The following is a 12922-nucleotide window of genomic DNA, read 5'->3' on the forward strand; positions in this document are numbered from 1 at the left end:
AGAGAGGGAAAGGGGGTTGTGGCGTCGAGACCATGAAAAGTAGCCCCCGTCTTTCCTTCCAGCTGATTCTGTTCTTCAGGACTCTCTTTGGAGGGGCTGAAAACCGGCGCGGAGTCGCGCGGATGGGCACGGGTGCAGTCGTGAACCTGCAACAAATTCGTGGGGATCGGGAGGGACACGGAGCGCTCATCAAACACCGGTTGTGTCATCGGTCCCTGTCAGCCAAGGACGGGGGAAAGAAGCTGCGGCAATCAAACCGCAGAGAGATTGAGTCCTGCCTAGCTCTTCCCTGTCGACGAAACGCATCGTAGCTTTATTCTTTTATTTATTAAGGTGCCCTCAGAACACGAGAACCGGTGGGACTGCCTCCGCGTGGGGGTCTCTGATAGCTCCCCCGTTTTTCTGAGGGGAGCTACCCCAGCTGCAGCAGTTGAAGGTTAGGTAGTAACGGGACGCGAGGAACCGAGGAAGTCACGGCGGAGAAGTATTGTTGTAACTGTTTTCCTTTCGGCAAATTCGGAGCGAGGACGTGATTTCGCTTTTGTGGGTCAATGGGAACAGGTTAGAGTCACTCCATTAACACTACCACAGCAGATATTACGGACACCCAAACGCACACGGTACAGAACATCCCACTGTGTTAGAATTCACTAGTCAAATCAGCGCCTCACATCCCTTCCCGTTCTGCGTGGGAGCCTTTTCCACCGGGTAGCGGATCTGTCAAACTATCTGAAAAAAAGGCGTTTATGTGAATGCCGTAGTGTCCCCTCGAGCTTCCACGTCTAAACTCTATCGGACCATGAATTTGCCAGGACCGTGCAGCAACATACTCGCCACCAGATACGATCAGAGTGTGAAGAGGTCACACTTCCTCCCAGAACCTCTCTTTCTAGAAAATCTTGAAAAACTTTGGCGACAGACAACCCAAGATAATGAATCATGATAGCATATGGTGCGGTGTGGCGGGCGAGGAATTTGGAGGCTCTGCCGAGGTGCGGCAGACACCTCCCTACACTTAACTCGCACCTGTAAACGTCCAGCCTGTTGTGAGATGTGCCTCCGTTCGTGTCCGTAGTTTCGTGCATGCAAAACTGCGTCTGATACACGGCCTAGTTCTGATACACCACCTATCGCCTCTGGCGTGGACAGACGCTGAGCACCAGTCCCTTAAACATCGTGCCGTGTCAACTGTTGAAATGCTTGTAGCAGTTTTTTTCTGCGGCGACCAGCCCGCTCAAACTCATCAAAACTGCGTTAATTTTGCGAACGAGAACCCTGATTTTTTAGACACCAAGGTGGGTGCCTTCTCAAAAAGACAGCGGATGCCGCTCAAGAGTGACTCGTATGTCTCTCGAACGCCGCAACAACATATCAACTGCCATACCAGCTAACTACCGGGTAGCCGCGAGCATCGGTGCACAACGAACCTTTCGGGCACGCACTGTGGATCGAAAAGGATTCTGCAGGGATCTTCAGTCTCAAGATACAGCGCGGATCGTTTTCCTAGACAGGACGGAGCCCTCAAGAAGTGTGTCATCAGTCGAGCTCGGGGACCTGCCACAGGCCATCGTTCAGATATGTGTAGCTCTCGATGCAGATACCCTTGTTGTCTTGGAGGCTGCGATACACCACACACGTTATACACATCTGACCGATTATGCACTCTTTCGCCCTTGGACCGCAACGGAGTTTCAGCGGGGTTCCTTTTGCTTTCGTCTACTCGCACCCGCGACGACCCTCATTTCTAGGTGTGCAGCCAGCAGCTGCAGCTGCAGTCTAACCCCTGTTCTGACTCACATCTGTTTCGTAGACATGGTGGCAATGCCGATTGCGCAAGCGTTCAACTTTCCCTCGGCAGTGACTTGCTGCAAAACAAGGAAAAGAGACAATGCATGCTAAACGTACGAATATTTTGACTGGGCCAAGAGCTCTGTACGGCACAGAGTTTTCCACGGAAACATGAAAACCTAGCACGTACCTACTCTGTCTTTTATGCTATCTGTCCCTCGCGCGAACGTCGCTTGTACCACTCAGGTTTCAGGAAAAACACACGAGAAAAGTTTTCTCGCTCTTCTCGGCAGCAAAGAATCGCATTTTCCTCACCACCACATCGCCAGCCTCGACATCCTCCATGCGACCGCCCGGTGAGGTGAGGCCTGGACACATGATGTTTGAACCGCGGAGTACGAAGCTGATGGCGCCTCGATCAACTTGCATTTTCGGCATCATAGATGGGTCTGCAAATGCATAGAGGGCCGCAACCAAAATCCAGGAGAGCAAGCGGCGCAAAAAGAGTGGGGCCGAAGGAAGCAGTGGCAGTCAGGTGTGTTGTTTTCGGCCGCGTCGGCACAAGGCAAAGCAAACAACGCAGTACCGCAGAGAGAATGGTCATCTGCTCAAACCGATTTCTATAGAATACGTGACTGAGAAAGACAAACGGAGTTCCCGAAATCAACGCAAACATCTCCGTTTCCAAGAAATCCCTAGGCTGCGTTACCATTCCGCCGGACAAAGCTGTTGCGGCTATCCCCGTCCATGATAAATCCGGGCGTTTCGAAACTCGTACTCCCGTGCAGTGTGTCGCAGCATCCAAAGAGCGGAAGTACCTCACTTTTGGTTGAAAGCTTCTATCGTCCGACTGTCACGACGGCAACACAGAAACGCGAAACAGGCACCCTCTTGCCCCGACCCACAAAAAGAAGGGTAGACCGTTCCTGCCACCGGGGCTGGCCGACAATGACATGGCTGGAATTTATACTAGGTTCTATCTTGGGATTCTTTGTTTAGAGTGCTGCATCCTGTCAAACTTACAAGTGTGTAGCAGCCGAAGGGTCGGCACCCAGGGTCCATCACGGCTTTGAAAGAAGAGTATCTCTTTGCCGTTTGCGAGCAGCGTGATGTGCCGCTGGCTGCAAGCAAAAATCAAGTATAGAACAGCGGAAAACAAACACGCCTAGGAGAGACTTTCTCGGAATGCACAGGATGTTAAAAGGGTTGGAAGTGCTGCCCGTAGGAGCAGCCGCGAAAAAAAATGTCGAGAGTGAAAGTGACCGCGAGGGCAATTCGATACTTGGCCTGTTGACCGGCCAAATCGGCTTACCACTTCACCAGAGTCACGGGGGACTTTTTGGGGATAATGTCGTCGATCACATTTTCCAAACGCGGGTACTGCTTCAGAATCTGTGAGGAAGGCATGCAGATGCACACGGCAACGGACCTTGAAACGGACCACTACCATGGGAGCTGTGACGAACGTCTACAACCGACTCGGACCCCGACTAGTCTCCAGGTGCCGCACCCACACACGTAGATTGCCTGGGTAAATTTCGCCAGATATCTGTCGTGTTCCTCGCCCCAAATGTCGCATCTGACAGTGGTGGCTCTCTTTCGCCGACTGTTCTGTTTCTTCCAAACGCGGGACGCGGAGTGGTTGACTAGAACCTTGGAAGGCCGGGAGCAGCGCATGTCTTTTATTTGCCGCAAGAGACGGAACACGAGACAAATAGCGACTACGAGACATTCCAGTAGACGCACCTGCGCTCGAATTGCCCTCTGGGCAGACGACTTGGCGATGTTTTGCGCCGAAATTTCCTCGACAGAGAACTTTTTCATCATCTTGGCTAACGAAGTACTGAGGAGGGTGACACACGTCCTACACAGTTTGCGAAAGCCGGTTCACCTAGGGTGTATCTACACCTGAACCTCAGCCGGGGGGTGAAACCGTTTCCAGGCGGCACCCCCTGACGGACACACGCGCAAAAATAACGAAGGTGGTACGATAGGGATGTTCCCGCACGGTCGGCCCTCGTGGAAGGAGTGAAAAGGAAGCGATTCCGAGTAAGTTCCTCCTTATGGAAACAAAATCGGGGTTTTCGAACGAAATGAAGGAAACGGCTATATGACCGTGACCAAACGCAGGTGCCAGACTGCTCAAGTCGGCAGCGAGGAACGGCGGTTTAGAGCCACCAAAACAACGAGAGAAACGGACACCCACACGACAGTGGAGCACATCTGAAGCCTGGAAAATGGCAAGGGAAACGACAATGTGAAGAGTTATTGGCACTGTCGACCAGGGATCGTTTAGAGAGGTGAGAAGCGCGCACGGAGCGACGGATTACTCATCAAAGGGATCAGAAGAACGGTATGTGAAGAGCGCCATAAAAGATTGGAAGCGACTGACACTGCAGCTGAATACCGGCAGAAGACGCTCCTTGGACAGAATTTTAAAACAAAGAGCAGCCACGCTGAGCACTTTGGCGGGCGACGGAGGCAAGTTCCGTAGAACGGGGGCGCGTCCCCCACTGTTTCTGTCAGGAATGCGTGAATTGAACGCCAATCCCCCTCAGCTAGACGAACTAGGTCCCACCAAACGACAATACGACACCAGAAGCACCGGGAGAAGCCGCTGCAGGCATTTTCCTCTGTTCTACCCGGCAGAACGTGGCAAGAAGTGAACGGACTCAAGTGACCACCACTGCATGCACAGTGTACGCAAAGATGTTGGCTAACCAGCAGCGGATCACGCTGCCGACTTATACTACGAAAGGACGAAACTGGAGCAAAAGAGTACAAACTCACAGCTTTCCGATGTTCAGGGGACATTCGTCTTTAGGGATTTGGGGCTTTTTCGAAGGGCGGTTCAGTCGGTGGAACACGTGCTGGCCGCCCAGAACGGAGCAGACCACGGTCGAGACAGCATGCGTCTAGGAAGCCGTTCTTGGTCAACAGGCTCATCAACGAGCACTACGTGTGTTCGCAGAAAAGCCTGCATTGATTTCTGCGTAGCGTATAGTTACTTTGCTGGGGCACCAGCAAGTCAGCAAGTCGCCGCAACACGCCGGTTTCCGCTAGTGTAGCCAGTATTTCGGCCGTTGCGGCGTATCCATAGATACAAGATGTGCATAATTCATGCATTCAGCAAAGGACCGAGAGTAACCCGGTATCTTTTGAAAGACATAGTTTACAAGCATTCACCGATGCAGGTGATATCTGTGTTTCCGGATGTGGCAAGTCAAAAAGAATGAGAAGGCTTCCGTAACAGATCAGTAGGAAGCGCTGTAACTGCCAGGCTACACTTTTGTTTTAGAGGTACGGGCTCTAAAGTGCCGCGGAGTGTGCCAGCTGTGCGGCCGTGTTTTTTGCCGTTTTCTGTGGCTGGAAGACTACGGTGTCCTAGTCGCGCGCCGACCTGACGCTGCAGAGTGCTCGATCCGGTAAAACACGCGCAGGCGGTCCATCCCCGCTTGTTAAGTACCTCGGTTGCAGGCGATACGTCGTATCTCGTAACGAGAAGGGTGCACGTGTTTCGGTGAGTGCGGCTTTTCGCTTGCGCTGGCGATGTGCGGTCTGCTGCCGGGATTCCCCAGCCCCAGTGCATTCCGTTCCGCGGGTCTACACTCTGCACGGTCCGTCCATTGTAACGTCTCCGGTAGTGGCGGAACACCCAAGGGGGGGGGGTCAGGTTCAAAGCTGGTCCCCGTCACGCGGAGAACTTAGGCACGTGACGCGGGCACCCGGCAGTGAGACCGCATGTAAAGTTTCCCTGGCAAATCCGTTACAGAAAGACAGGGATATGCTCGCGATGAATGGGCACGGGAAAGTCGGATGACGGACCCTTGACGACGGCGCACAACAGAACGCTTTCTTTGAAGCGTATAACACAGTACTTGCGATCGGTCGCGAAAACCTTTCTGAGAGACCTGAGGCTCCCGACGCCGAGAACGCCCAGTCGAAAATACTGCGGCAGACAAGGCGCCTTCGCACGCTGGCCAAAGCCTCGACAAAAAACGCAGCCAAAAAAGGACACCAGCAGTTGGCCCGGATGCGCTGCACTTCGTTGGCCGGCATCGTTTCTTGCGTGTGTACGAAGCCAGGTAGCTCCAAAGTGACGGAAAACAAACGAGAGGAACCGGCTACACGTCGCAAACCCTCGGCACACAATGTGTCTAAACGTCAAAACTTGGAAGTCACCAAAAAAATGAGCATCGACACGAAAACGGTTCCCTCTTCTCCTCTATACATAGATATCGAGACTTGCCCCTTCACTTTCCTCTTTGCTAATCTATATCACGCTTGGAGTCCTCTCAGATTCGCGCGCCCGCCCCAAAGCGAAAAACCGCTCCGAGGACCCAAGTAGAGGACATGCGGTTAACGGAGATGTCCGACTGTCTGTACAGCTGCATTGCGTCGCGACCATCCCGCCTCCCCTCGGGGAGCCGACCTGTGGAAACTGAAAAGTGCCGCTTCCGATTGTTGTCGAAGCGGTTTTGTCCCTCTCTCCGCTTCTCGCCTGCAGGCAGCTTCAACTGCCCTCACCCGACAGTCGGGTGCACACCGCGTGTCGTTCACCTGCGTGTGGCGGCGGGAAGTCTCTCAGACCCTCTGACCACACACTTTTCCTCCCCGCCTCCATACGGGCCGCCGAGGGCTGTCGCAGTACCTGGCTCCAGCGGCCGCCCTTCTGCGCCTTCTCTCGCCAGAGAAGCTCCGACTCGCGCTTCTTGATCTGCTCTCCCGGCTCGAGTCAACATCCTGGGCGACGCGGTGGGGGTATTTTCCTTTTCTCTCCGCTTCGCTTCTCACAGGTCGTGCATCTCCACATCCCGACCTCGGCGTCCAGCTCCGCCCGGCAGCGACTCCGCTGTATCTGTCTCCTCGCTCGCTGGAACAGGATTTCTCACGACGGTACGCAGACCGCGGCGAGTCTGCCCCGCGTCGAAAAGCCTTCCACTGCTGCGAGGGCGTCCCGTTTCTCTGGCCATTTCGTGTAGGCAGATCGTCGTCACTGCCACTGTGGAAAGAGGAGCGCCTTCGCCTCGCTCTCTCGCCCCCGCCGTGTCGCACAGGACTCGCTCCTCGCCGTCCCCAAGCACCAGGAGAGCTCGTTCGACTGCTAGCACTGCTTCCAGAGCGGTAGGAACGCTCGAGAAATGGGTGTCCGTCTCTCTCGTGTTCTCCACGACTGCGTCGCCTCGCCTCTGGCCTGGACTGCCCGCGTGCATATCTGTCGGGCGACGGAGACGACGAAGGCGAGGCGTACATGCACTTGTCGCTTCTCTCTGCGCTTTGACTCCTGCTGTCCACGCTTACGGGGCTGCGGAGCCTTGCAGCTTTTCGTCGTCGTTCCCCCTCACTGTCGACCGACACACGATCAGAAGGCCCGCGCGCAGCCCCTCCTCCAGACGGGGACGGCTTCCGCTCGCCAACAAACGCGACTTCGTCGTCTGAGGCTGACCGGGAAGACCATGAAGACGCAGTTCTGTCCTTTTGATCTGCGATGTCGCGGGAGGTCTCTGAACCGAGAGGCCGCCGGCAACTTGGAGACGATCCGCGAGAACGCGACCGCTCTGTCTCTCTTCGCCATCTCAGCGGCGGAGGCGCACAACTCGCCACTGCAGACTCGGGTGCACGCGACGAGAAAGCTGCAGACGGACGCGACGGGCCCACAGACTCGCACCGACCGTGCGTCTCCTTTGATGCCCGACCATCTGAAATCCTAGAGGCCGAGGAGCTCGCAGTCGAGGACGGAGAGCACGAGTCGCGGCGCTTGCTGGAGAGCGTCCCTGAGAGCGGCGGTGGGACCCAGGGAGTCTTGAGACGGGCTCTTAGGTCAGAATTGGGAGGCCGATGGAAGGAAGGAGAACGCGAGGAACGGGAGGCTGTGGCGACAGACGGCGACCTTGACCGCGTCGAATGCACGCTGTCTCCTTTCACCGAAGCCCCCTGGAAATCCCTCCCTCTGCCGCGAACTCTGTCCGTCTGCATGTCGTCTCGGCTTCCCCTCTTCTGTTCACCCTTCTCCCCGTCTTCTTCCGTTCGAACTGTGTCCTCGTCGCCTCGCTCCCTTGCGTCTTCTCCGCCTCCGAGATCGACTCCAGCCTCCGAGCGAGACCCGTTCAAAGTCCTGTGCTCTCTCTCCTCCACTGGCCAACCTCGCGCGCGTCGCTGCTCCTGAGCCGCCTTGTCTTCCCTCTCGGCCTTCCCGTCCTTCTCGCCGCCACCAGCAGGCTCCCCGGAGAAGTCGTGCCGCCCTGTCGCTGCCTCGCCTCCTGGGACAGCCTCTGTGACTTTACCCCGCTCAGCCTCGGCTGCGCAACTCCCCGCGACCCCGTCGCACTGGCTACCCGCCCCACTCGCCTCTCGCTGCTCAGGGAGAGACCGGTGAGAGCGCAGCTGACGCGCGCTTTCTCCGGCTTCTTCCGCGTCCTTATCTCGACGAGAAAAAGCTTCGCCTTCGTGGCTCCCGCTCGCTTCCAAAGACTTTTCCGCGTTCTCGTCTCCGCTGTTTCCGCGCCTCTCCTCGTCCCTTCCGACCTGCGCCGGGAACTGCGGCCCGATCGCCACACCCTCTGTCCGTTCTCCACTCGCGTCTCCCGTGTCTCTCTCTTTCTCTTTCTCTTCTTCGCCCCCGTCTCCTTCAGCCTTCTCAAGGCCGTTCGACGCCTTCTTGGTCGCTCCGCCCACCTCTTCCGCCGCGCCGCCGGAGTCTCCTCGAGTCTGGAGATGCGGCGGCAACGCGGGTCCAACGACCCCGCCCCGGGGAGGCGACCGATCCCACTCGGGGCCTGCCTGGGGCCGGGCGGGGCCGATGACCCGTCGGTTGGAGGCAGCTGCGACCGCCTGCGCAGACTCCATGGCGGCGAAGGCGCGGCGGCAGGAAGCCAGGTGACGCTCGTGCGCGAGGAGGGATTCTTGGTCGTGTCTGGCGTCGGCTAGCGAGAAGGCGACTGCATTCGGCGGGTACGCGCCCGACGCTCGGAGCTCGGCGTCGAGTTCGCGCAGCTGCCGCATGAACGCGTCGTTCGGCTTGGCAACCGGCCGGTTGATTTGGATGAGGGCGACCGCGTCGTCGGCGGTCATCTTGAAGAAGCGAATCAGGTAGGAAGAGACCATCGCGACGGAGCGGGAGACGCCCTGGTTGCAGTGGACCAAGACGTTCCCGCTTTCCCGGATCCGCACGCGCTCCATCAGCGCCCAGAAGCGTTCAAAGTGGCGAGAGAGTTTCTCCGTCGCGTTGTCTACCATGTCCAAGCGATGGTACTCCAGGGGCCGGAGCGGGAAGGCCCCGCCGGGATTTGCGTCGCCATGTGGAGGCGAGAGGCGACCGGCGCTCGAGGCCCGCGAAAGGCCCAGAGCCGCGTGACGCGAATGGACGTGGTAGTTCGGGACGCCGCCGCTCGCGACTTCCGGCGTGCAGTTGATGATGTAGGAAATGTGGCGCTGGCGGAGCAGAGGCAGGTTCTTGGCCAAGTCTTTGTCGCCGATGAAAATCCAGGATAAAGAACTGAAGTCGAGGGGCGGATACACCGAAGTTCGCGCAACACGCGGAGGCGACGGAGCCATAGCGAGGCGCAGACAACTGAAACACCGCCGCAGGACGCAGGAAGAAGGACGAGCGACCGGAGCCAGGGCAGAACAGGAGACGACCGGGGGGGGGGGGGGGAGAGGAGCGCACTAAACAGGGAAGAACGGACGACAGAGATGAAACGGGAGACGCCCGACTATGACAGCCTGAAACGGTGAGAGCAGTCAAAAACAGGAATGGCGAAAAAAGCCAGTAGGTAGGTCTCGTGACAGAGAAGTCAAGAGAGAGACGGAGACCAACACAAGGACAGGAGTGAAATGCAGAACTAAAACAGAGGCGGTACAAAACACCAGAAAGGCGCAGGACCGAGAGGGGAACAGAAACAGCGGACAAAAGATTTTAACCTTCCCTTCAATCCACTTTGTCGTGCATGACGAAACTCTCTGACAGCACCTCTTGCGTCAGAGTGAGCTATGTCTTCTCTCCTGGGGTTCAGTCGCTGTCGGTGGGTTGTCCCTCCCGCGTCGCGGTGGAATATCCGCTAATTAACCGAACAGTTTTGCCTTCCTCGCGTGCTCGGATCGAAGAAGGATAATGCTCCGAAAGAAGCGCTGGCACGCCGCAGATGGGTCCCGTTTGCCAAGTGCTCCTAAGAACTCCAATCAAGAAAACCGCGAGGGGGCCGGGGATACGGGAAGGGAGACGGACACGGCTTAAGCGAAACGTACACGGGGGTTCACTGGGCGAGGACAGCAAGCCGAAAAAGAGAGTTCTCCTAGGAGGCGGAACGGAAGTTCGAGGAAAAGATCCCAATTTGTCCACGTTCCAGAAGTCTGTTGCCGCTGCGGGTTCGGACCAGTCGCGCAGAAAACGGCGGGGAAACGCTAACCGCAGAAACAGCTGCACGACGAACAGACGCACTACGAGAAAGCGATTTGACAGACCCGTATTCCGAAAAAAAAATGTTCAGCAGCGTACCGTTGAGTCAGCGGCTGTTCTTTCCGCAGTGAACTGCCAGGCGTTGACCATCGACCGGTTCCACCAGCTTTCGCATGCAGTCGGGTTTTTCCAAAAAGGAGTCTTGCCCCTGACCGATACCTTCCGCAGTGGCTTCCTCCCTCTGCTGACCTTCTTGTTCCCCCCCTCTATTCCGGATTCTCCGCCCAGCTTTCGAGTTTTCCTCTCTTTCCTATAGTTGAAGTGCCCTTCGTTTCTCCTCCGGAAGACCGCAAGCAAACAGTGCGGTGTCTGTACACCCGAACTGCTCGCGGTAGCTTTTTTGACGGAGCCGACTCGGGGCACATCCCTAAGGCCACCGAAAAACAGTCCGACTTCGTGACACAGCCACCTCTTTCAAACCTTCTGCATCTTACTTTTCCTTTTCTTCCGTTCCTGTGCAAAGGGAGAGAAGAATGGCGTTCGCTTCCGTCTGCTCCAAGCTACCTGCGCTCGCGCGCGGGTCGTTCGGGAAACCCGCCGTGGCCTCTGTGCAGGCTGCCGCCAACGCCGCCTGCCGCGTCTTTAACAGACCTTTCAGCGGCTACGATGGCCAGCCTGTGACCAGCGAACAACTGATCAAAAAATCGGATGACTGGGTGATTGAGGAAACCAACTTCTGTCTTGGCCGCACGGCGGTAGGTCCTTGGCATGGGAGACGATGGGACACCCGGGGGAACACTGCAACGAAGCGGAATACGGCACGAGGAAACGCATACATCACTACAGAAGGAAAAAGATACAGATAAGACAAGATGACAAACAGAAGGGAACACGAATGCAGCCCGTGGATAATGCAATGCCGTTTACCGTGGAGTCGAATCGTCGCACATGGTCGGTGTGTGAACCAGTATCCTCGAGTGGCAGCGTTCTCGTGTACATCTTCCGATGCCTGTTGTTTTATGGCGACCCAAAGAATACATAGAATGAAGAAAGTTGAAGGACAACACAAAAAAGAACACAAGTCAGAGCGGCCCTATTCACACGAGTGTCTGAGTCGTGTGCGCAGCTTTTCCCCTGATGCTTGCTTTTTTCTGGCTCCGTTCGATTTCGCCTCCCTCGTAGCTGTCGGCTCAGGTCCCTGGTCCATGGCGCTCGAGTTTTTCTCCATCAGCTGTGTTTGCCACACTCTCTCCCATTTCTCTCCTCATGTCTCCTTTCGCAGCCTCTGCGCTTCAAGGAGACAGACGACTTGGCTCACCGCGTTCTCCACGTGATGGACTCGCAACTCGCCAAGATGCACACTCGCCTGAGAGATGGCACGTGCATTCCCGTCATGGGTCTCTACATCCTCGACGTCGTCGACAAGCCGACGCCCCTCCATCAGTTTGTTGTAGGCAACGCAGTCAGAACCGGGGAGGCTGGCGGTGTATAATGGAATCCGCATGCGTACACCTCTCAATCTGCATGCCTCCCCTAATCTGTGTGCATGCATAGCTACCAAGGTGCATTTGCATATTTATCTGTGCATCCAAGTAAGGTGGTGTAGCACCGTCGAAAACTCCTCTTCCCCGGGGGGGGGGGGGGGGCTAGAAGATGTCTCTCTCGAAAAGTTTCGTAGCCAACAGACAACTCTGCTGTGGCCCTCATACATACACACTCATATACATGTATATATATATATATATATATATGTATATATATGTGTAGATTGAGTAAGTGACCAGACAGGTGTTTTGTGTGTGCGGAGGCATGGGGCGTCGGTTCTGCCTGCTGAGGACGTCATTTCGGGCACACAAACGAGTACGTGAGCTTTTTGTGCTACGTTTCTGCTCAGGAGCCGCCTTTGTTGAAGTGGACCTGGGACCACACCTATTCGGAGGCGTACGAGGATAAGCCGTCAACAGAGACGTCCGCGAGCAAGAAATAGACGGCTCCTCATGCAAGAGAACTTTTGCGACGGTCGCGGAGAGTGAACTGGCCGGAAAACAGTGTTTTGTCGCTCACGTTCTCTTGGCAAATTGCAAGAGAGAATGAAAGGGAAGGAACTGAAGAGGGACACGGCCAAAAGAGGACGAGGGGCTTCTTCCCGCCGTGGTGTGAGACTCGCTGTACAGCGAAACAGACGTCCTCGTCTCCCGGCTTTTCGTCCTTTCTGTCTCTTCCGCCTTCGCATCCGCTTTTCCCCGTCTCCTCTGAGAGCGCGTTTGTGGGTCGAATGCGTACCGGTGCTTCCTCCCGTGCGTTCACATCTTTCGGTGCTCGCGAGAAGGGCGTCATCCCTCTGTGACGGGTTCAAACTTCGTCTCTCAAGCAGCAGGCGTAAGAATGCGTCCTCTGCGCCGTGTTTTCTGGTTACAAAAAATGTCTAGAGAGATGCCAACTCCCCGGCGAGAACAGGGGAGGGGGAAACGACTGGAGACGCCTCGTCGCTTGAACGAGCAGGGACTTACAGAACGCAACTTAACTCTCTCGTCGGTCGCTGTCCTATCGCGACATCGGAGCGGCAGATTCTGTTCAACGGGTTGGCGTTCCGACACAAAGAAAGAACGCAGAGAGAAACAGAGATTTTACTCAAGTTTTTATCTATGTGACTTTCACGCGGATACCTTTTGGTTTCGGCGAGGCCTCGCTAGGTGCTTTACCTCGATGCTCAACCGGAAAAGCATTCCTAGTGTGTAA

At 56.1% G+C, this 12922-nt stretch overlaps 3 protein-coding genes across 3 annotated transcripts; 1 reads left to right on the top strand and 2 right to left on the bottom strand.

Annotated features, from left to right (window-relative positions):
* Positions 1-1536: 1536 nt before the first annotated feature.
* On the bottom strand, positions 1537-3612 carry NCLIV_005020 (putative PUA domain-containing, cell cycle regulator protein; the record flags this gene model as incomplete). Its single annotated transcript, XM_003880012.1, has 6 exons — positions 1537-1618; positions 1798-1865; positions 2104-2237; positions 2812-2909; positions 3101-3180; positions 3535-3612. The coding sequence occupies 6 exons, from the start codon at positions 3610-3612 to the stop codon at positions 1537-1539; spliced, it is 540 nt and encodes a 179-aa protein (XP_003880061.1).
* A 2760-nt stretch (positions 3613-6372) lies between these two features.
* Positions 6373-9342, bottom strand: NCLIV_005030 (putative dual specificity protein phosphatase, catalytic domain-containing protein; the record flags this gene model as incomplete). Its single annotated transcript, XM_003880013.1, has 1 exon — positions 6373-9342. The coding sequence occupies one exon, from the start codon at positions 9340-9342 to the stop codon at positions 6373-6375; it is 2970 nt and encodes a 989-aa protein (XP_003880062.1).
* A 1374-nt stretch (positions 9343-10716) lies between these two features.
* Positions 10717-12170, top strand: NCLIV_005040 (conserved hypothetical protein; the record flags this gene model as incomplete). The annotated part of the gene is made up of 3 exons (XM_003880014.1): positions 10717-10938; positions 11466-11633; positions 12078-12170. The coding sequence occupies 3 exons, from the start codon at positions 10717-10719 to the stop codon at positions 12168-12170; spliced, it is 483 nt and encodes a 160-aa protein (XP_003880063.1).
* Between the last annotated feature and the right edge of the window lie 752 nt (positions 12171-12922).

The sequence above is a fragment of the Neospora caninum genome, chromosome II (genome assembly GCF_000208865.1).
Source record: "Neospora caninum Liverpool complete genome, chromosome II".
Lineage (NCBI taxonomy): Eukaryota > Apicomplexa > Conoidasida > Eucoccidiorida > Sarcocystidae > Neospora > Neospora caninum.